Raw genomic sequence first — 22623 nt, forward strand, 5'->3', positions numbered from 1 at the left:
AATTTTTGTTTTAAATAGTTGTCGAAATCTAATTCAAATATTGGAGAAATAAGATTTAGTGAACTGATAGTAAATGTATTTAGGTGCGTTTTGGTCATTTTAAGGGATTGCAATTGTATTTTGGCTTGTCAAATATTTTTTGTTTTAAATAGTTTCCAAAATCTAGTTTAAATTTTGGAGAAATTTGCGTGATATATGAGATTAGAATATATTTGGAATATTTTTTGTTTGTTAATCAATTTATTGCCAAAAGAAAACCAATAATTAAAAGCCAATGGCAGGCATTGTAAATAAGTTCGAACTCCAAAATTTATTTCATAAAATGGCTGCAAAAATGTATATATAAATATCAGTTTGTGGAATATTTTAGAAAGAATCATACGATGTAAAATTTTTGAATTTTTCCTAAATGTAAACTTTCGAATTTTCTCTAGTATATTTTAATGAAAAATGTAAACTTACCAAATGTTGCTGAAGTATTTACAAATAAAAAATTCTCTAGTATATTTTTAATGAAAAATGTAAACTTACCAAATGTTGCTGATGTATTTACAAAAATGTAAAGTTAGTGTTGACAATACATGTATATAAATATAATCAGTACACGAGAAAAAAAGAAGAAGAAGAAGAAAAAAAAAACTTAAGAAGAAAGATTAGAGATTGGTGGTGTGGTGAACATGAAGATGGACACGTATCATTTGACAGGATACATCTGCTTGGTGTTGGGCGTCCTCATCTTCACTCTTGCGTCGTGCTTGTATGGTCCTTATCTACGTCGCAAGTTATGCCCATGTTGTGAACCTAGTGATGACACTAATGCATAACTATTATTTCTTCCGTTTTATATTAGTTGTAGTTTAAAGATTTTTACTTTTTTTCAAAATAAGTGTTGTTTTCAATTTTTTATACAATTAATAAATATATTTAATACTTTTTAATCAATTATACTTAATCATATTTTTTTATTGGTTAAATTAGTTATAATAAATAATATTTTTATATAAAAGAAGTAGATTAAATTGAAATTTTTATAATTTCTTAATATGTGTGTAAAAACCTTAAACTACAACTAATATAAAACAGAGAGAATATTATTTTGCTACTTTCAAGTTTTAACTATGTTTCTGTTACTTTTTTTTTAATTACCTATAAAATAGCAGAACAATATTTTTTGCTTCAAAATATTGTAACTCTATTCTATTTCTACGTATTGCATTGATATTTATACGATAATACAATTTTCTTTTCAAATAGTTTGTTTATTGAAGCTGTCATTTTCTTTGGCTTTGTTTTACTTTTTCTTCGAGTTCAATATTCCATCTCACCGTTTTGTTTCTTATATATTACATGTACTACATTTTGCTCAATATTTTGATGGTATCACATCCAAGTTTTGCAAAACATGTCGTCAAATTAGAAACTTATCAAAACAAATGCAACCCCATTAATATCATTTGTATGCAAATCCTTATTTTCTCTAAAAATCTCTAGAAAACCAATCAGATCCCTATGCCTAATATTTTCAACATGTTTTGCAATATCTAAAATTTTAAAATAAGAAAATTATTGATTATAAATTATGAGAATTATTACATTTTTACATAGACGATTCTACCGACTTCTAATGGTTATCTTAACGCGTATAATTACATTAAAAAAAAGAGAGTTGTAGGGTAATTAATTAAAAAATTAAGAAATTAGAGTAATCTGGGAATTGGATAGATTTCGTGCTAGGTAATTATTTATTTTTATTTTTTTTTAAATAATAATTTTAATAAAATTCGATCCAAATGGGCTTGGGCTTAAAGTCTACAACGCAAGTGACCCAGTTACAAAAAGGGAAATCGGAAAAAAGTTCACCGGAAAAGAAAAGCGGCTCGACTCTTGTTGATCACCGTTCGCAGAGTGACCAAATCTTAGATCTGGCAAAATCAAGACTCACAACTTTGCGACCCCATCAGAAGATTGAAACAACCGGTGAAAGATTTCAGTTTCCGACCAACCATCTCTTTCTCCCGATGCACCAACCCGCCACAAGTCTCCCAGAAAATTAGTCACCCCGACGAAGCGGTTCGACGGTGAGAAATCCCGACCTAGCAACCCCTCACACTTATAGATATCCTCGCTCTCCTTTACCGGAAACCCCTGAAATTCCAGAACCGCCGTGACTCGATCCGGACAGTCGGCTCACTCGAGACGGCAAATCTAGAAGCTGGTGGCTCACTCATAACTACTAAATCCGACCCCCGTCTCAGCCATTGAAGACCTAGATCTTCCGCTACCCACCTGTCAAATCAACACCAAACCCACCTTATCCCCTTCAACTTCCGCCGTAGATGCAGCTACCAGGTCGACGACTGAGCCTAAGGAGAATCAAAGCAACTCCCAACGTCCACAACCGGGAGACCACCGCTTCAATGCTCCTCCTCCGCCAATCTAGGGCCACAACCACATTAGCGGGGAAACACCACACCCTTGTTGACGGAGAGGCACGACGACTCACTCCTGGATCACTTGCGAGAAGACTTTGTCGACGTTAAGAGCAGAACGGAACAGAAAATTCTAGATCTAAAAACCAGAAATCGCCTACAAGCGAGAGAGAAATACACGGTTTACGAGGCAACAATTGGGCCCGATTTTCTCAGTTTGCTAGGTAATTAATTATATGAAGTTGTGATTGATTTCGTCTCTGATAAGTAAGTTGATAAAATTTTGGCTTAACGTTATCGCTTGTTGCATGATGTTAGTATGGAAGTTAGTAGTGATGATTTTTTTGACGAAAAAATTACTATGTAATATGTAATGATAAATATGTAATGTGTTATTAAATTTAAAGTGTTAATAAGGCCATTACATTAATCAATTATTCGGGGTATATTAGTAATTTTGACGAAATCATGAGATCTAAAAGTGGGAGCAGTTGATTGACGTTCTAGAGACCGTTGACGAAGAAACGCCGAAGCTGACTTCTTCTTCCACGCGTTCTCCAAATCCAAATGCACACTCGTATAAATTGATCGGAGACGATCTCTATCAAATCAATCTGAGATAACAAAAAAAAAACCCAGATTCCATTAACCCAGCTCGAGAATATAATGCACGATTTCTGCTTCACTATCCCGTACGGGATCCTTCTGATCGTCGGAGGATTTATCGGGTATCTGAAGAAAGGAAGTATTGCATCTCTCGCCGGAGGAGCAGGCACTGGATTGCTTGTCGTTCTCGCTGGTTTCATCAGCCTTAAAGCTTTCGAGAAGAAGAAGACATCGTTACTCGCTACTCTTCTCGAAACAGGTTTTTTTTTTTTTATCTCTCGTGATTGGCTTAGATCGAATTTTTGTTTGGATTCATTGGTCTGGGATTAGATTTTGGTGATAGGTGCCACTGGAATTCGAGTTCTTATTTGCATTTTATTCCGAAAAGGGATGACTTTCAAGCTTCAATATAGAAAAATTACCAAATTTAGACCCAAGTTAGGTGAATTCAGAACAAATTGATTGGCTTCTTTGTTGGAATCAAGAATTTGTTTTTACATGGTAGGCTCTAGCGTAAGAGTTAGATAAGCTATGCTTAATTGATGTATTGTGATCTCATAAATGAAAACTGATTCACATTTTAAATGTGGATTGTGGTTATTGTTACCATTCACTGAAAACAGAACCAAACCCAAAAACAAAACACTTACAAGGCCTCACAGTTTATCTTCTGTTTAAGTGATTATTAGTGACTGAATACTCATTTGAAAATGTCTTGTTATACAGTCATTGCAGCTGCTCTCACATTTGTCATGGGACAACGGTTCTTGCAGACTCAGAAGATTATGCCAGCTGCTTTGGTAGCTGGAATCAGGTATTTATCTTTTTTTTTTTTTGTATCTAAAGATTTAGACTTTCAAGGGCTCTCATGAACATTTTGTCTGTATTGCAGTGCTCTCATGACTTGTTTCTACGTATACAAGATCGCAACTGGCGGCAACCACATACCACCGAAAGCTGAATGATTAGTGTTATACACTCCGGTTGTCGATGAAGCTCCTCCACTGTTGAAATAAGGTATATGGATTTTAGATTTACAAATCAGGATAGTGTAGATAATACTGATTACGCTCTATAAGGGAGTTTAGTTATCTTGGTCCCTAGGTGAACATGGTTTTCCTGTAAGAATCTCTTTCATAAATCTAATTTGTATTTTCTTATGATCGAATCAGGCTGTTCCATTTACTAAGAAGCTATTAGCTCATAACTGTGTTCAAAAGATAACAATTAAAATATAAAACACTTAAAAGCAAACCAGTTCTCAAAAGATACTAAGCAGCAATATAAAAAGATACTTAACCTAGAGATCACAAAGGTGAGATTGATCTTTGATATTCTACTTGCATTTGACTGCTCCCTTCTTTTATCTGCTCAAAACAATACCTAGATCCAACGAGCTGCTTCAATTTTTCTCTGTCTCATGGCACTCCTTTCTTTCAAAGATGCCAGATTTCTCTGTGCCATAGTAATATGCTCTTTTAACGACAATGCCAGCACCTTCAGCTCTTCCAATCTCTTTTCGTATGAGTCATTAGCAGCATCACCCTCACCAAAATCATTCTTTCTCTTTTCTAAATCCTCTAACTGCTCATTGGATTTCGAAGTTTCATCACTTCCGAGGCCATTATCTTGAAGCCCACAATCCTGTCCTTGGCTTCCTTCCCCTACAGCGATTTGAATGTTTGACTCATCAGTTGGGCTCAGAACCACACTCTTGCATGCTCTGCTTGTTTCATCTCTATTAGTTCCTCTGGTAGCATGCTGTTGATGAGGGACTGGTTCAATGTTGTTCATTGTGTCATCATCAGCAACAACATCTTCCTTCTCAGCTTCACTACTGCACAACTTCTCATCTGAGCTCGGCTCCTCTACTGCAATGATACCATCTTCGTGGAGCAAACACTTTGGTTGCTTGCTGCCATCATCAAACATATCTGCATTACTTTCATTTACATCAAGCTCATCATCACAGGCTTGCCTTGTCTCTGGTGGTGACACAACAATGTCAACTACTCCTCTGTCAGCACAAAAAGGAGGTTCTGAAGAGTTGTTTTCATCAAATGGGCTCTCATCCATATTCGTCCCTGCTCTGCTTCCAGCTTCATCGGTCTCTCCATTCCTATGCGCAATTTCTGATGGTGGTACAATTTCATCTCTTATTGAAGCAAGCTTTTGAAAAGTCCCCAAATCATTGTTATCTGCCTCAACTCTACTTATCTTACCAAGCGGTTCAGAAGCATCTCTTCCACTATTCCGTACATCACTATACTTCTTCTTATTAAGTCTCAGAAATTGAGCAATGGAGAGGTTATCATCTTCATCATTATTGTCTGAATGAACATGTGTATGACATTGACCCATATGACTCTCATTGTTCTCACGAACTCGTTTCATGTACTTGCGTCTCTTGTCGAAATCCTCAGCTATCTTCATTCCATCTTTGCTTGTTCTGTTCACCTTAGAGCCTGAAAGAACAAAACTAGTATCACACCTATGATGTTTCTTGATTTCAATGTTTCACCTGACTCATTGTTACCGTTTTTTCGAGCTTGCTTTATGTACTGGAGTCTTTTTTCACGAGCTTGCTTCATGTATTTGAGTCTTTTGTCACGAGCTTGCTTATTGTAATTGCGTCTCTTGTTTGAATCGTCAGTTATATTCATTTCATCCTTTCTTGTTCTGTTCATCTTAGAGCCTGCAGCAACAAAATTAGTATCATCACCTATGATGTTTCCTTATTTCAATATTTCAGTTGATTCATTGTTACAGTTTTCACTAGCTTTCTTCATGTACTTGCGTCTCTTATTCTTGCTTTATGTTCTTGCGTCTTGTGTTTGTCGAATCCTGAGCATGAATTTTCATATTATCCTTGCCTTTCTTGTTCATCTTGGAGCCAGAAGGAACAAAACTAGTATCAGCCCCTAGGCTTTTTCTGTCTCTAGCTTTCAATGTTTCAGCTGATTCATTAGCATCCTTATCCTTAGAAGAAGTCTGGAATTCTGGAAACGACCTCCTCCACCATTCGCAGAACGTTGGAGTAACACGAGGTATTGCAGAACGTGAAGGAATGAATAATGCTAAATCGTTAATAGGCTTATTGTAATCATTCCAAGCTGCCTCCTGTGAGAGGTTGTTCTGGTTAACAGCACAAGGAACATCTTGAAGCATCCCAAACTGTGAAGCCACTCGATTGGGAAAGTAATGCTCCACATTGTCAATTCCAACAAGCTGAGACACCTTAATGCATCGAGCAAAGGAGACAAATTCAACATCAAGATTGGGACTAGCAGGAATCCACACCGCTTTCTCGGGGTAAAACTTAGGAAACTCTCACTCTTTCTCAGTTTTTGTGTAGGGACGCCACTCAAAACTGTCGATTTTCAAGCTATCCAGAATCTGTCTCGCATCGCTGGTTCTCTGTAAGAGGCCATGCCAAAGAGCCAATCTTGGCTCACCTTTCAGCAATGGATTGGGTTTTACTGTAGTTCCTTGAACCTCTCCCATGTCCAAACTTGAAGCAACTTAAACAGGGCAGTGAGATCAATTCTAGCCGTACTCGTCGATTCACTGAAAGCTGTGATGTGTTTTTTTAAGAGACTTAGCTCAGCATATAAGTGTGCAAGAACAGCAAGGGCAAGAGCAATCCTAGTACCAGTTGAAAGATGAACAACAATTGGGAAAACAGCTTTATAGAGATGATACAAGCGTGATGGAAACACAAAATAGTTAAGCCACAAGACGAGGAAAGCCACATGCTCAAGCTCATCACCACTGTCCATGAATCTCTCCATCCATGCTACTTGTGTTACGAAATTGACTTTAGCTTTCTTAATCTTCTTCCACTCTTTATCCAGTTTCGCCTTAACCTCCTTTCCTGAGCTATCCAGAGTGGCAAAAACAGGTGAACCCAAAACAGAGAAACCTGAAAGCACCATAACATCTTCAAGTGTGACAGCTGTTTCACCCCAAGGGAAAACAAAGGTTTTGGTGTAAGGACACCATTTCTCAGCAATACCCAGAATAAGATCCGGGTTTTTAGGGATTCTGTATATGGATGCCATGACTGCTTCAAAAATGCCAGCTTCTCTCCAAGTGGGTTCATGTAAAGCAGCCATTTCTATAGCCCAAGACTCGAACTTTGTGTTTGCAAATCTCCAACCCCAGTAGGAAACACTCTTAGACAGAGCGTTTGAGTGAAGAGAAGGAGCAGAACGGTTTTGACAAGGAAGCATAGCTTCAGATCCCTTCATAGGTTTTCAAAGATGAGTTTTTGTTTTCAGAGGGAAACAAACAAATGCTGGAGAAGAAGAAGATGAAAGAGAGAGTTTTTGTTCTTTTTTTTATTTTTTTTTTTGAACCTTTGAAAAGTTTGAAAGAAAGTCTAAGGTAAAAGAAATTATGTTAATGCAGGAGCTAGAAATGTAACAGTTGCTTTTTAAGGTAATTGGAAAGTAACTATTTAGTAAAATGTCTCATCAAGGCATGCATTTAAAGTGAGCCGTGTCATGTCGAACCTATCACCAAAATCTTGTAAACCAGGCAATGTTAGGTTTTCCAATCACAAACCGGAATTGACCAAATCAACCCAAACCTAATGATAAAACTAATATAAAAAATCTGTTAATTATTGATTCAATCATTTGATATATCACCTCTTAACCTCAGAGCACAACTTCTCATTGTATTTCTCATCATCCAATCATTTGAATTATCAGTCTGTTACATTACTCATCGACGATTATAGTCTACTTCTCTGCAGTATTTTCATTTACATCAACCTCAAAATCATCACAAATTGCACTCGACTTCATGTGGTTTTCTTTGCAGTTCTATCATCCTCTTCACTCTTTTGCTCTGTTTTTATCGAAGCAACTTTTTGACAAGGCCCTGAATCATCCTATCTACCACTTGCAATCTTATGGTTATAATATAATACACAGTCGCTTTTGTAACACCTATATACACTTTGACTTGAAAACTTCTCACATTTCTAGAAACACTAAAACTGCAGTTAACAACTTAAGCTCCATTGCAGTAAACTTATATTCATTTCTTACGAGCAAACTTACAGGCGTGTATCTGTGTGTAACTATGTATTCCCGCAAACTTTAGTCAGAACACTTGCTACTTTTTTGGTTCGAATCAAAAACTTGTGTTTTCGTATTGTGCTAAACAAATATACAATTTGCTCCAACTTAAGAGTTAGATAAGCTATGTTAAAAAGGTACATTAGCTTATGAAAACTGAAAATGTAATACCGAATATATTGATGTTGACTAATGCCTAAATGTGGATTGTGGTTCTGTTACCATTTTAAACCATTGACTGTAAAGTGCAAACAGAACCAACCTTACAAGACCTCACGGTTTCGTTAGTTACAAGAACCATGCTGTTCCATTTAATGATGAATCTATCTCTATAAGGAAACTCTGATCTGCAACTCGCCAAGAAACTCATAACTGTGTTCAAAAGATAATACAAATGAAACACTTAAAAGTAAACCAGTCCTCAAAACACAAATTAAACACTTAAAAGCAAACCAGTTCTCAAAAGATACTAAGCAGGAAAATAAAAAGATATTAAACCAAGAGATCACAAAGGTGAGATTGATCTTTGATAATCTACTTGCATTTGACTGCCAAAACCAACCTCGAACACACCTAGATCAAACGAGCTGCTGCTGGTTTTCTCTCTTTTATGCTTTTCCGTTCTACCAACAATGCCACAGTTTTTTGTGTCTTATTCATACGCTCTTCTAGCGACGATGCTAGCACCTTCAGCTTCTGAAGTCTCTTTTCGTAGGAGTCATTAGCACCAAGGGGAGGATCTGAAGAGTTGTTCTCATCAAATAGGCTCACAGCCATACTCTTTCCTGCCTTGCTACCACTTCCATCTGTCATTTCGTTCCTTTTCTCTATTTCTGATGGTTGAACAGAAATAGAGCAAACACCCGTAGTACTCTCATCCTTCTTACGATCTTGCATCATGTACTTGCGTCTCTTGTTTGAATCCTCAGCTATCTTCATTTCATCATTGCTTGTTCTCTTAGAGCCTGAAAGAACAAAACTACTATGATCACCAAACATGTTTCTTAAATTCAATATTCCTACTGATTCATTGTTACCTCTTTCACGAGCTTGTTCCATGTACTTGCGTCTCTTGTCACGAGCTTCCTCTACGCACTTGAGTCTCTTGTTTGAATACTCAGCTATAGTCATTTCATCGTTGCTTGAGCCTGAAATAGTATCATCACTTATGATGTTTAATGTTTCAACTGATTCATCAGCATCCTTCTCCTTAGAAGAATACTTGATTAATTCTGGATACGTCTTCCTCCACCATTCGCAGAACGTTGAAGTAACACGAGGTATTGCAGAACGGGAAGGAATGTGTAATGCTAAATCATCAATAGGCTTATTATAATCATTCCAAGCTGCCTCCCGTGAGAGGTTGTTCCTGTCAACATGAGGAGAAGGAACATCCTGAAGCATTCCAAACTGTGAAGCCACTCTATTGGGGAAGTAATGCTCCACTTTCTCAATGCCAACAAGCTCAGAATCTTTGATGCATCGAGCAAATGAGATTAATTCTTCATCAAGACTCGGAGAAACATGAACACACATCGCTTTCTCGGGATAAAACTGAGGAAATTTCCAGTTTGTCACACTTCTTGTGTATGGACGCCACTCAAAACTGTCGATTTTCGAGTTGTCGAGAATCTGTCTCACGTTGCTGGTTTGCTGTTTCAGCTTATTCCAAATAGCCACTCTTGGCTTACCTGCTAGCAACGAATTAGGTTTTGGTTGTAGTTCCCTAAATCTCTCCCATGTCCAAACTTGAACCAACATAAACAAGGCACTCAATCTAATTTCGACCCTAGGCGGAGATTTGCTGATGTGGGTTTTCAAGAGACTTAGGTCTGCATACAAGTGAGCAAGAACAGCAGGAGCAAGAGCAATCCTAGTACCACTTGAAAGATTAACAGCAATAGGAAAAATAGTTTCACAGAGATGATGGAAGCGTGATGGCAACACGAAATAGCCAAGCCACAAGACGAGGAAGGCAACATGCTCAAGCTCACCACCACAGTTCATGAACCTGTCCATCCATGCAACTTGCGTTAGCAGATTGACTTTACCTTCTCGTTTAATCGTCTGCCATGCGTTCTTTAGCCTCTCCATAATCTTCTTTCCTGAGCTGTCGAGAGTAGCAAAAGCGGGTGAACCCAAAACAGAGAAACCTGAAAGCACCATAACGTCTTCAAGTGTTATTGTAGCTTCACCCCAAGAGAAAACGAAGGTTTTGGTGTCGGGAGACCATTTCTCAGCAACACCAAGAACGAGATCTGTGTTTTTGTGGATCTTGTATGTGGATGCATTAACTGCTTCAAAGATCCCAGCTTTTCTCCATATGGGTTCGTGCAAAGCAGACATTTTTCTAGCCCAACGCTTGAACTTCATGTTTGCAAGTCTCCACCCACTGAAGGAAACACTGGAAGATAGATCATTTCTTTGAGGGGAAGGAGCTGAAAGAATTTGACAAGGAAGCATAGCTTCAGATCCTTCAATGGAGGTTTCAAGAGAGACAAGTGTTTTTGTTGGTGCTAGGTTGACTGTTTTCAGAGGGAAACAGGTCCTCAATGATATTTTATTGTTTTTCCCATTAATGTTTTAGCTCTGACTCTCAATGTGGAAAGTTTGAATAATGAAAGTTAATGCAAATAAATTTTGTTCCAAATATTATGAGCTAAAATTTAAATAAGATTTCCTAATATTTAAGATAATTGGAAAGAAATCATTTCCCTTTTGAGCTTATTTGATGTTTTGTGTAAAACCATGAGACTTTAGAAATTTTATTGGTAACCATAAAAAGAACAATAGAAATAGGAAAGAAAAAGAATCAAAATGAACAAAAAGGGAAGGAAAATGACCAAAATGAGGAACATGGAAAATTGAACAAATGGTTATAGTAAATGGTAACCAAAAAGTTGAATAAATATTTAACAAAGATTATTTTTAAAAATCATTTATTGAACATATTTTATATATTTCATTTCAAAAATTAATGTTTTATATAAATCTAAAATAACAATATAGTATGAATTCAAATATTTTAATAAAATATCTATATATATTATAAGTATTTTTATTTATTCCAGTATAAATAGCCAAATACTAATCTAAAATAAACTCATAACATTTATTTAAATTGAATGTTTTTGTTAAAAATAATTATATATAATAATATAAATATATAATAAAAACACAAAAAACTTTCTATAAGAAATGTAAATGTTACAATAAAGCATCCTTTCTTCCTTTATGTTAATGCTAAGAAATGTTTTCTGTTAAAATATTAAAGAATATTAAAAATTATTAACTGTTTTTAGTAAATTTAACTAAAACATTCAACTTCTTATCAATATTAACTCTTCTAGTTCATTTGCAGCAAATTTATCGATTTGTCAAATCTTTTTTTTTAAATAAGAAAGAAATCTCTTATTTATAATAAAAGGCTTTTTTTACGAAAAAAGAAAATCGAACTATCAAACAATAAGTAAAATGAAGGAAAAAGAAAAAGAAAAGGAAAGAACTACTGCCACTTTGAGTTTAGATTACCCATTGGAGCTTACATTAGATTAGTATTGGCCATAGGGTTGGTTGATATTTTAAAAGTTTCTTTAATTTGGTTTTCACAGAATATTACTCTCTCTGTTCCTAAATGATTGATTTTCTAGAAAAAGAATTTGTTTTTAAAGATTGATTTTTTAAAGTTTTTTTATGCAATATTTATTGGTTAGTATTGGTGAATTGTGATTTTCAAAAAAAAAAGTTAATTATCATTGGTTTAGAGTTATAGAAAACTGTAAAACACAAAAAATAATACATTTATAATCAACATTTAATATATTTTCTTAATATCTGTGTTTTTTATAAACAATCAAACAAAAAGGAACAGAGAAAATATTATTTTTAAAGTTCGTTAATTTTGTATGGAGAAATAAATGAGACGTAAAATTATGGTGGATATACTGCTAATAAATTGTTAGTCCTAAGTCCTAACTGGAAAGAACTACTTCTTCTTTGAGTTTATTAGATGTTTTAGGTAAAGCCATGACACTTGAAAAACTACGGTGACTTAGTATAGGGGTTGTTGATATTTTAAAAGTCCGTTAATTTATATTTAAAAAGTTCTTTAGTGATTTAGTATTAAGTTTCTATGTTTTGGAATCCTTTTTTAGGTCGTACACTAATATAACGAATATATTTGTGTTTTGTAAGATTCGAATTTTTAGTTTGGGAGTAAATGCATTTAGAGCCTTTTTTTATGGAGAAAAAGAATGAGACCCGACGTTTAGCTAGATCTATTTTTAATAGACCATCATCCCTAATTGGAAAGAAACTATTTTCCGTTTGAGTTTATTAGATGTTTTGGATAAAACCGTGAGGGTTAAAAAACTACGGAGTCTTAGTGAGAGTTTAACTACCATAAAATATGTTAATTTTAAAAGTTCATTAATTTATTAAATTCATAAAGAGTTTTGTGATTTTTTCCATATAGTTTTGTTGTAAAAACTTTAACAATCTCATCGATATTCTGAAAGTTTAATAAATAGTAAGAATCAATGTTTTTTTTTTTTACCAACGTGCTATCGACCTAGTTATAAATCTCTCAGGTGGAGGTGATGGGTTCGAGGCACGCTGGGAGAGATCTCTTCTCCAAAGGAGATAAATTGAACCTGATGTAGGTCACGCCTCTCGGAGATGTAGAGTCTTTTGGACCTGAACTTCCAGATATTAAAAAAAAAATAAAAAAAAATTAAAAAATCAATGTTTTTTGCACACAAAAAAAGAAGTAAGAATCAATGTTCTAGTAACACCAAACTTTTAATAGATTTACAAAATCAATAATAATACAAATTTTAAATAACAAAGAATTTTGAATAAAATTTAAAAATAATCAAACTGATAACAGCTGATTTTACTAAGAGTCGAATAATACATAAAACCAATAACAATGAAATGTCAAAATTTATAAATCTACAAAAATCCTTCAACAATAAATTATAAATATTTCACTTCATTCAACATTGAAAAACACTTCAAAAAATACTGCATAATGTTAATGGTCACAAAAAAAAAGAACTTTAAATATTGCATAAAAATTTGTAAAAATTTAATCAAATGTTTTACGGGAACATCAAGACTCTCCGACTAAAACATTATTTGGAATAAGTTGATTTTAAGGAGATTTGTAGAGATTTTTGTGTTCTCAAAAGTTTAGTTATAAAAACTTTAACAATCTCAAGGATATCCATGATATTCTGAAAGTCAACGTTCGTTGACATTTGGACCTCTTCACACTCTTTTAGGTCAGCTCCTTAATCTCTCTTCTATAAGGAGCACAAAGAGAACGTTACTCTCTTTACCACATACCACCGAAAGCTGAATATTGGTACTGCAATCTGGGTTTTAATGGAACACACCAAGAACTTCATAAGTTAGTAGTATATGTTAGAGATATAGGCTGTAACTTTTAAGGATGAAGCTATTTATGTTAGAGAAATATAATCTGCAACATACCAAGAACTTCATAAGTTAGTTTAGAAGATACAAATGAAACACTTCAAAAGCAAAGCAGTCCTCGAAGGATAGTAAGCAGGAATATAAAAAGATAATAAACCAAAAGATCACAAGGGTTAGATTGATCTGTGATACTCTACTTGTATTTGACAGCCAAAAACAATATAGAACACACCTAAACCAAACGAGCTACTGCTATTTCTCTCTGTTTTGTGGCTCTCCTTTTCTTCAACCATGTCACAGTTTCTTGTGCCTTAAGAATACGCTCCTTTATCGACAATGCCTCAACCTTCAGCTCTTGAAATTTCTTTCCGTAAGAGTCATTGCAATCATCACCCTCACCAAAATCCTTGTTCCTTTTTTCGTTTACCTCATTGGATTTCAAAGTTTCATCACTCTCGAGGACATTATCATGAAGCAAACAGCCTTGTCCTTGATTTCCTTCCCCTACAGCTACAGTGATGTGAATGTTTGACTCTTCTTGCTTCTCAGCTTCACTACTGCAGAAATTCTCATCTGAGCTCGTCTTTTCTCCTGCTATGCTACCATCTTCATGGAGCAAACAGTCTGGCTCCTTGCTGCCATCATTGATTATATCTTCATTGCTTTCATATACATTAAGCTCATCATGACAGGTTTTTCTTGTCTCTCGTGGAGACACAACAGTGTCATTAGCACCAAAAGGAGGATCTGAAAAGTTGTTTTCATCAAATGGGCTCAGAACCGTATTATTCCCTCCTTTGCTTCCAGCTTCTTCTTCACCATTCTCTTCGCACCTTTGCTCATGTCCCTGACTTCCTTCCGCTACAGCGATGTGAATGTTTGACTCATCAGATGGGCTCAGAACCACACTCTCATATGCTCTGCTTGTTTCATCTCCTTTAGTGCCTCCAGAAGCATGCTGTTGATGAGAGACTGGTTCATTGTTGTTAATCATAATGTCATCATCAACAATATCATCTTCCTTTGCAGCTTCACTACCGCACAATTTCTCATCTGAACTTGCCTTTTCTCCTGCTATGATACCATCTTCGTGGAGCAAACACTTTGGTTGCTTGCTGCCATCATTGATCATATCAGCATTACTTTTACTTGCATCAAGCTCACCATCACAGGTTTTCCTTGTCTCTGGTGGTGACACAACATTCTTACCTGCTTTGCTTCCAGTTTCATCAGTGGCTTCATTCTTTTTCTCTATTTCTGATGGCGGTACAGTTTCATTTCCATCATAACTTGTCGAAGCAAGCTTTTGACAAGGGCCCGAATCATTGTTATCCACCTCAACTCTACATTTTTTACCAAGCGGTTCAGAGGTATCTCGTCCACCATTCTTAACATCACTATATTTCTTCTTACTAGGTCCCACCATTTGAGCAATGGTGAGTCTACCATCTACTTCATCATTGTCTATACAAATGAGCAAGAACAGCAGGAGCAAGAGCAATCCTAGTACCGCTTGAAAGATGAACAGCAATGGGCAGAATAGCTCCATAGATATGATAATAGCGCGATGGAAAAACAAAGTAGCTAAGCCACAACACTAAGAAAGCCACATGCTCAAGCTCATCACCACTGTCCATGAATCTCTCCTTCCATGTTCTTTGGGTTGCATTGCCTTTATCTTTCTTAACCTTCTTCCATTCTTTCTCCAGCTTCTCCCTAATAATCTCTCCTGAGCTATCCAGAGTTACAAAAACCGGTGAACCTAAAACAGAGAACCCTAAAAGCAACATAACATCTTCAAGTGTTATGGTTGTTTCACCCCAAGGGAAAACAAAGGTTTTGGTGTCAGGACACCATTTCTCAGCAATACCCAGAACGAGCTCTGTGTTTGGGTTGATTTTGTATGTGGATGCTGTGACGGCTTCGAAAATGCCAGCTTTTCTCCAAATGGGTTCGTGTAAAGCAGCCATTTTTCTAGCCCAAGACTTGAAATTTTTGTTTGGAAACCTCCACCCATTGAAGGAGACACTGAAAGACAGAAACTTTAATTCAGGAGGAGAAGGAGCTGAACGATTTTGAGGAGTTTCAGATCCATCAATGGAAGTGTTGTTACAAGGTTTTAAAAGATGGGGTTTTTTGCTGCTTCTTGGTGAACTGTTTTCAGTGGGTAAAACCATGCTCTTCTCTCTCTCTTCAACGCTCGTCTTGGTGATTGAAGAAGAAGAAGACAATTCTCAGAATTTTGAACTCATATATGAAGACGAAGACTGATAAATTTTCCAGGAAAAACAAAAACAAAACAGAAAATGAAATGTGGTTATTAGTTAAATGACACGATGTCGTTTCATAGACAATTGAGAATCATAAAGCAATCAACTTGGTTTAACCAAACCAACTCGCTTTTTTAAACTCATCAAATCAGCATTAAATAGTTTTAACTCTTTTTTTTTATTTTTTTTATTAATGAACTTACAATTATATTAGAAAAAATAGACTGATTTAATAATAGCATTCCAAATTGCAAAAACTGATTGGTAACAATAGCATTTTACAATTTCTTGTTACCATAAAGCTTTGGCATTTGTGTCTAGTAAGTTCTCTAGGTAATGCAAAAGAGATCACACCAACAGATTGAAGATATGTGAGACACTCCCATAAAACATTGTAGAAGTTTCAGATTAAATGGTTTTGAGACAACTAGCTAAGCAGAAATTCCCTTTTTGGTCTTCTTCTCAACGATTTTAGTTCCCAATGTTACCATTAATCTCTTTAACACATTTCTCTGTGTGCATTGCAGTGCTCTCATGACCTGTCTCTACGTGTACAAAATGGAGCATATGATCTCCTCCACTACTGAATGTTGACATCTGAATTTGTCAATATTATCTGTTTTGAGTAGAAATCTAAATTTCTTGGTTTAAATATGATTTATATTATATGATGGAATCAAGGCTATCTCTGTTCATCATGAAGCAAACAATCCTGTACCTCATTTCGATCCCCTACAGCGATGTGAATGTTTGACTCATCAGATGGCTTCAAAACCTTATGCTTATATGATTTTCTTGTTTCATCTCCATTAGTGCATCCAGATTCCAGAAGCAAACTTTTGATGAGGGCTTGGTATTTTTCTGTCTGCCTTTAATGCTAGCACCTTCTCATTGATCCTTTCATCAGCATCTTCCTTCTCAGCTTCACTGCAACACTTCTTATCTGATCCCACTATTTCTCTAGTTATGGAACCATCTTCATGGAGCACAAACACTTTGGTTCAAGCTTGAGCTCTCCTCTGTTGACCCTTCAAGAACTTTGTTGGAGTTCTTCGTTATCAGACTTCTTTCAAGAGCGTTAAGCTCAGCTGCGGTGAAGGTGATTGCTTTTTTTTTTTTTTTTTTTAAATCCTTTCTTCTAACTGTTTATGGTTGTTTGTCTGATATTGTTGTTGTTGTTTTGGTTCAGGAGGATGTGGTGCTTGTGTTGTTCTTCTCTCCAAGTACGATCCTTTTTTTCTTTTTCTTGTCTCTTCTCTTCTCTCATGCATGATCTGATTCTGAATTTAGTGTTTGTGTTGATATTTTATGATAACAGTTGTTGTGATTAGATGCAACTCTCTTGATGATCTTAATGAAAATGTTTGTTTGGTAAAATATTAAAAAAAAATAAGTTTGACCGAGTCACATAGTAATACCACCGACATTAGTATGTCTAATCTCTATATATTTGTGGGCTTTGCCTCTCTACTCTCTTCTTCACTCTCGATTCCATTATCTCTCTCCGTAAGAAACAAAACAAACCCTAATAATGTCGTCGTCTGATTGCACAATGAGGAAAAGAGGAACAAAAAGAAAGATTGAAATTGAGAAACGCCTGACTAAACAACAACGATCTGTGGCCTGCAGCAAACGCCGTCCTACACTCTTCTCCAAAGCGGCTGATCTTTGCCTTCTCTCCGGAGCCAACATAGCCGTTTTGTAACTTCTCCTGATGAGAACTCCGACGTCGTTTATTCATTCTCGGGCTACTCTCATGCCTCTGAAATTGTTGACTGTTACCTCAACGGCAAGTCTCCTCCCAAGACTACTATTAACCCCGAATCATCCAAGTTTTGGTGGGAAGACCCTAATCTCTACGGTGATTGTGACGATTTGTCTGAGTTAAGAATCATCGAAGATCGTCTGATGAGAACGAAGAAGCATCTCATGGATTGTCTTGAGAAGAAAGAAAAATCATACTCTGTTTCTAAATCTGATCAAAACCCTAAGAACAACGGTGGGTCTTCTTCTTCTTCTTCTTCTTCTTCTTCTCAAATTGCTTCTGATTTTGGTCAAAACCCTAGTACCTCTTCTCCGTTTTTTGATCACCACTCTTACTCCTCGCTTGAGCCTTCGTCACAAGTTACTACTTGTTTTGATCAAAACCCTATTTTCTCTGTTGGCAGCGAGTCATCATCTGATCAATTTCGTTACTTGGTGAATGAAGATGCTGGATTTGTTGACTGCTTATTTGAAACAGAGGAGGAGAAGAACAGAATGATTGTACCCCAAGAAACACAAACACAACCGATGTTCTCTGAGGAGGATCAGAGCTTTTGGGAAAACCTAGATGTCGACGACGTGTTTGGTCTTTTTAACGACGACACCAACCTTGAGGTTCCTCTTCAAGATCATTCCTCAACCAACGAAGAAGACGAGTTTATGATTGATATCAGTGAATACTTAAGCGAAGAAGCAATGGAATGGCCCATGTTTTAGTTAGTTCACACATCTTGATTAAGCATGATCTCATAGTTAGTTACGGTTTTAGTTAGTTCATTAGGTAATTACCATTTATGTTGTTGTGTGTAACTATCTATAGTATCTGTTTTATCTCCAACTCTTTTTGATTCTGTAATTTCGATTTTGGTTATGGCTGTGGTTAGTGAGTCTAATTGTGTATTAGTGAGACTAACTGATTAAGGATTCAGTTGAAATCTTGTGTGTTTTATATCACTAATGGCATCAATTAATATCTATTTTTGATCCTACATTTATAAACTATACGATATCAAAATCAAATTGCAAAAACTGATTTGTAATAATAGTAGCGTTTACAATTTCTTGTGGTGAATTACAATGTACTAGTAGATATATCTTTCATATACTAACACCATAAAACCTTGTGTCCAGTAAGTTAAGAGTTTCAGATTAAATGGTTAATCATACACAACTAGCTAAGCTGAAACTAGTCCCTTTGTGGTCTTCTTATCAGCGATTTTAGTTCCTAACGTAACAGTTAATCTCTTTAACACATTTCTCTGTGTGCAATGCAGTGCTCTCATGACCTGTTTCTACGTGTACAGAATCGTGACTGGCGGCAACCACATACTACTTCTTTTATTGGAGCATATGTTCTCCTCCATTGTTGTATGTTGACTGGCGGCAAGTAGTAATCAATATAGTAATCTGTTTTGAGTAGATATCTATTTTTCTTGGTATATAATGGAATCAGGCTATCTCTGTAAGAAAACTCTTATATGCAACACACCAAGAAGTTATTAAGTTGCTCATAACTGAGTAGGTTCAAAAAGATACAAATGAAACACTTAAACCAAAACCAGTCCTCAAAATATTACTAAGCAGGGAAAGCAAAAGAAACTAAACCAAAAAGATCATAAAGATATGAGACTGAACTTTGATATTTAACTTGCATTTGACTTCTATTTCTTTATCTGTCCACAACAACACCTAACTCAAACCAGCTGCTGCTACTTTTCTCTGTTTTATGGCTCTCCTTTGGTTCAACCATGCCACAGTTCTTTCTGCCTTAAGAACACGTTCCTCTATCGACAATGCCAGCACATTCAGCTTTTGAGATCTCTTTTCAGTGGTGTCATTATCAACATCACCCTCACCCAAATCATTGTTTCTCTTTTCAAAAACCTTTAACTGCTCGTTGGATTTCATAGTTTCTTCACTTCTGATTCCATCATCAGGAAGCAAACAAGCATGAGCCTGATTTCCATCAGACCGCTTCAGTACCTTAGGCTTATATGCTTTGCTTGTCTCATCTCCATTAGCGCATCCAGAAGCAAGTTTTTGATAAGGGATCGATTTTTTGTTGTCTGCCTTTGATGCTAGAACCTTGTCACTGATCCCTCCATCAGCATCTTCCTTCTCAGCTTCACTGCAACACTTCTTATCTGATCTCGCCATTTCTCTAGTTATGGTACCATCTTCATGGAGCAAACACTTTAATTCCTCGCTGTCATCATCGATCATAGTCTTCTTCTCTGCATTGTTTCCATATACATCATCACAGAATGTCATTGTCTCTGGTGCTGATACAACAATGTCAATTGCTCGACCAAAATCAACAGGAGGTTTTGAAGAGTTGCTTTCATCAAATGGGCTCAGAACCACACGCATCCCTGATTTACTTCCTGTTTCTTCATTCCTTTTCTTTATTTCTGGTGGTGGTACAGTTTCATCCCCATCATATCTTATCGAAGAAAGCTTTTGGCAAGGCTCTAAACCATTGTTATCTGCCTCAAGTCTTATTTTCTTACCAAGCGGCTCAGAAGCATTTCCTCCACTGTTCTCACTATACTTCTTCTTATAAAGTGTCGTTATTTGAGCAACGGTGAGGCTATCATCGTCATCAGCATCGTCTGATATAACCTGTTTCTGACCCATTGTACTCCCATCGTTCTTACGAGCACTCTTCATGAACTTAAGTCTCTTTTTTGTTGAATCCTCAGCTATCTTCCTTCCATCCTCGCTTCTTCTATTCATCTTAGAGCCTGATGGAACAAAACTAGTGTCATCACCTATGCTGGTTCTCAATGTTTTAGCTGACCCAACAACCCTCTTTCTCCAACTGTCGCAGAACATTGGCGTATCACAAGATATTGCAGAACGGGAAGGAATGTATAATTCCAAATCATCAAGAGGCTTGTAGTAATCATTCCAAGCTGCCTCACGTGAGAGGTTGTTCCGGTTAACAGGACAATGCACATCCTGAAGCCTCCCAAACTGTGAAGCCACCCGATTGGGATAGTAATGCTCCAAACTGTCAATGCCAACAAGCTGAGACACCATAATGCATCGAGCAAAGGAGATAAATTCATCATCACGGTTGGGAACAAGAGTCACCCACGTCGCTTTCTCAGGATAAAACTGAGGAAAGTCCCAGTTTTTCACAGTTTTTGTGTATGGACACCACTCAAAACCATCGATTTTCGAGTTGTTCAGAATCCGCTTTGCATTGCTGGTTCTCTGTTTCAGGTCATTCCAAAGAGCCAATCTTGGCTCACCTTTTAACAACAGATTGGGTTTTGATTGTAGTGCCCTGAATCTCTCCCAAATCCAAACATTGACCAGCTTACACAAAGAACTCAGATCAATTTCGACCTTAATAGGCGATTCGCTTAAAGCTGTAATGTGATTTTTCAAGAGACTTAGGTCTGCATACAAGTGTGCAAGAACAGCAGGAGCAAGAGCCATCTTGGTACCGTTTGAAAGATGAATAGCAATTGGCCAAATAGCTTCATAGATATGATAATAGCGTGTTGGAAACACGAAGTAGCTAAGCCACAAGACAAGGAAAGCTAAATGCTCAAGCTCATCACCACTGTCCATGAATCTCTCTATCCATGCTATTTGGGTTACAAATGTTCCTTTATCTTTCTTAATCTTCAGCCATTCTTTCCCCAGTTTCGCCATTATCTCCTTTCCTGAGCTATCCAGAGTAGCAAAAACAGGTGAACCCAAAACAGAGAAACCTAAAAGCACCATAACATCTTCAAGTGTTATGGTTGCTTCACCCCAAGAGAAAACGAAGGTGTTGGTGTCAGGACACCATTTCTCAGCAATACCCATAACAAGATCTGTGTTCTTAAAGATTTTGTAAGTGGATGCTAAAATTGCTTCAAAAATCCCAGCTTTTCTCCAAATGGGTTCGTGTAAAGCTGACATTTTTCTAGCCCAAGAGTTGAACTTGTTGTGTGGATACCTCCATCCCCAGAAAGTAACACTCGTGGAAAGAGCTTCTAAGTCAGGAGAAGGAGCTGAGCGTTTCTGACAAAGATGAGCTTGAGATTCATTAATGGAGGTGAGACAAGGTTTCAAAAGATGGGGTTTTTTGCTACTACTAGATCGATTACTGTTCTCTGTGGGAGACGCCATGAGCTCTTCTCTCTTTTCAATGAAGATCTTCGATCGGTAGAAACAAGAAGAAAATGAAAGCAAGAAAGAAAAATTAAATGCTTTTTTTGTTTTGTTTTTTCTTGTGGCTTAATGTTTGAAAGTCAAGCCACGCAGAAACTATGTTGCAGAGGACAGAGGTGATAAGCATTTGCCAAAATTGGAATTAATTGACCAAACAAACCGAAATTGATTGGTTTCTTATGTTGAAACTTATTTGAGAATCGGACTGAAACTTAGTACATTACTCTTATTTGTTTTGCTCTTAATAAATCACTTGAATGTGGTGAAAAATATTGATACACAAATATTTTCTCATCTCACTTGAATGGATATCTTTTTTTTGTTTACAGCACTTGAATGGATATCTAAAATATTTATATACCTATATTTTCACCTCATTCAAGTGATCATTAATCTATACGAAACTGGAGATTCCAATCTCGCCTTTATTTTGCTAGCTAGATAACCAGAGTTCCTCACTCCCTGATCACAGAGAATTGCTTCAACTTTAGCAGCATTAGTCCCATTAGCCTTTAACCTCAGTTTAAATGCAATAATACGATCGTACGTTGTTTTTAGTATAGATTATTAGATATTTAATGGTGAGAACTGGTATACTATGGTTAGATATTCACATGAGGGAATCAGGCTGTCTATGTAAGAAAATTCTCATCTGCAACATACCAAGAAGCTATTAATTAGCTCATTCATAACTTAGTAAATTCGGAAAATACAAATTAAACACTTAAGGATGAAGCTATCTTCTGTAAGCAAAACTCTGATCTGCAAGATCATAACTGAGTTCAAAAGATTTAAATGAACACTTAAAGCAAAGAAGTCTTCAAAGGATACTAACTGATCAGATTGAGAGCTCATTTT

The 22623-nt window shown here is 36.3% G+C and overlaps 7 protein-coding genes, 1 long non-coding RNA gene and 1 pseudogene across 9 annotated transcripts; 3 read left to right on the plus strand and 6 right to left on the minus strand.

Annotated features, from left to right (window-relative positions):
- Positions 1-1742: 1742 nt before the first annotated feature.
- Positions 1743-2629, minus strand: SADHU8-1 (annotated as a pseudogene; the record flags this gene model as incomplete). Its single annotated transcript has 1 exon — positions 1743-2629.
- Positions 2630-2906: 277 nt separating this feature from the next.
- On the plus strand, positions 2907-4270 carry AT1G50740 (Transmembrane proteins 14C). The gene is made up of 3 exons (NM_103956.4): positions 2907-3294; positions 3762-3849; positions 3928-4270. The coding sequence occupies exons 1-3, from the start codon at positions 3096-3098 to the stop codon at positions 3998-4000; spliced, it is 360 nt and encodes a 119-aa protein (NP_564579.1). The 5' UTR covers positions 2907-3095; the 3' UTR covers positions 4001-4270.
- On the minus strand, positions 4101-5739 carry AT1G50745 (plant mobile domain protein). Its single transcript, NM_001333454.1, has 2 exons — positions 5572-5739; positions 4101-5500 (listed from the first exon to the last, which is right to left on the minus strand). The coding sequence occupies exons 1-2, from the start codon at positions 5720-5722 to the stop codon at positions 4419-4421; spliced, it is 1233 nt and encodes a 410-aa protein (NP_001320844.1). The 5' UTR covers positions 5723-5739; the 3' UTR covers positions 4101-4418.
- A 98-nt stretch (positions 5740-5837) lies between these two features.
- Positions 5838-7285, minus strand: AT1G50750 (aminotransferase-like, mobile domain protein; the record flags this gene model as incomplete). Its single annotated transcript, NM_001333455.1, has 2 exons — positions 5838-6318; positions 6516-7285. The coding sequence occupies 2 exons, from the start codon at positions 7283-7285 to the stop codon at positions 5838-5840; spliced, it is 1251 nt and encodes a 416-aa protein (NP_001319190.1).
- A 1619-nt stretch (positions 7286-8904) lies between these two features.
- Positions 8905-9586, plus strand: AT1G07683. Its single transcript, NR_139290.1, has one exon. It is a non-coding gene; the product is annotated as an other RNA (long non-coding RNA).
- Positions 9587-10181: 595 nt separating this feature from the next.
- AT1G50760 (Aminotransferase-like, plant mobile domain family protein) lies at positions 10182-10544 on the minus strand (the record flags this gene model as incomplete). Its single annotated transcript, NM_103958.2, has 2 exons — positions 10286-10544; positions 10182-10232 (listed from the first exon to the last, which is right to left on the minus strand). The coding sequence occupies exons 1-2, from the start codon at positions 10493-10495 to the stop codon at positions 10182-10184; spliced, it is 261 nt and encodes an 86-aa protein (NP_175491.1). The 5' UTR covers positions 10496-10544.
- A 3149-nt stretch (positions 10545-13693) lies between these two features.
- Positions 13694-15738, minus strand: AT1G50770 (Aminotransferase-like, plant mobile domain family protein; the record flags this gene model as incomplete). The annotated part of the gene is made up of 2 exons (NM_103959.2): positions 13694-15025; positions 15072-15738. 2 exons carry the CDS (start codon positions 15736-15738, stop codon positions 13794-13796), a joined length of 1899 nt encoding a protein of 632 aa, NP_175492.1. The 3' UTR covers positions 13694-13793.
- A 763-nt stretch (positions 15739-16501) lies between these two features.
- On the plus strand, positions 16502-18391 carry AT1G50780 (2Fe-2S ferredoxin-like superfamily protein; the record flags this gene model as incomplete). Its single annotated transcript, NM_103960.2, has 4 exons — positions 16502-16579; positions 16867-16930; positions 17021-17054; positions 17517-18391. The coding sequence occupies 4 exons, from the start codon at positions 16502-16504 to the stop codon at positions 18310-18312; spliced, it is 972 nt and encodes a 323-aa protein (NP_175493.1). The 3' UTR covers positions 18313-18391.
- A 665-nt stretch (positions 18392-19056) lies between these two features.
- Positions 19057-21872, minus strand: AT1G50790 (Plant mobile domain protein family). Its single transcript, NM_103961.2, has one exon. The coding sequence runs from the start codon at positions 21721-21723 to the stop codon at positions 19285-19287; it is 2439 nt and encodes an 812-aa protein (NP_175494.1). The 5' UTR covers positions 21724-21872; the 3' UTR covers positions 19057-19284.
- Between the last annotated feature and the right edge of the window lie 751 nt (positions 21873-22623).

Source organism: Arabidopsis thaliana (assembly GCF_000001735.4).
Source record: "Arabidopsis thaliana chromosome 1 sequence".
Taxonomy (NCBI): Eukaryota; Viridiplantae; Streptophyta; class Magnoliopsida; order Brassicales; family Brassicaceae; genus Arabidopsis; species Arabidopsis thaliana.

What these genes read in the sequence shown, in the direction of transcription:
- AT1G50745 (NM_001333454.1), bottom strand. Translation starts at nt 5,722, where the DNA reads ATGAACAGAACAAGAAAGGATGAAATGAATATAACTGACGATTCAAAC. An exon ending in AAAGCAAGCTCGAAAAAACG is followed by an intron (nt 5,501 to 5,571) that starts GTAACAATGAGT and finishes TTGTTCTTTCAG; the next exon opens with GCTCTAAGGTGAACAGAACA.
- AT1G50790 (NM_103961.2), bottom strand. Translation starts at nt 21,723, where the DNA reads ATGGCGTCTCCCACAGAGAACAGTAATCGATCTAGTAGTAGCAAAAAA.
- AT1G50740 (NM_103956.4), top strand. Translation starts at nt 3,096, where the DNA reads ATGCACGATTTCTGCTTCACTATCCCGTACGGGATCCTTCTGATCGTC. An exon ending in CGCTACTCTTCTCGAAACAG is followed by an intron (nt 3,295 to 3,761) that starts GTTTTTTTTTTT and finishes CTTGTTATACAG; the next exon opens with TCATTGCAGCTGCTCTCACA. An exon ending in GCTTTGGTAGCTGGAATCAG is followed by an intron (nt 3,850 to 3,927) that starts GTATTTATCTTT and finishes TCTGTATTGCAG; the next exon opens with TGCTCTCATGACTTGTTTCT.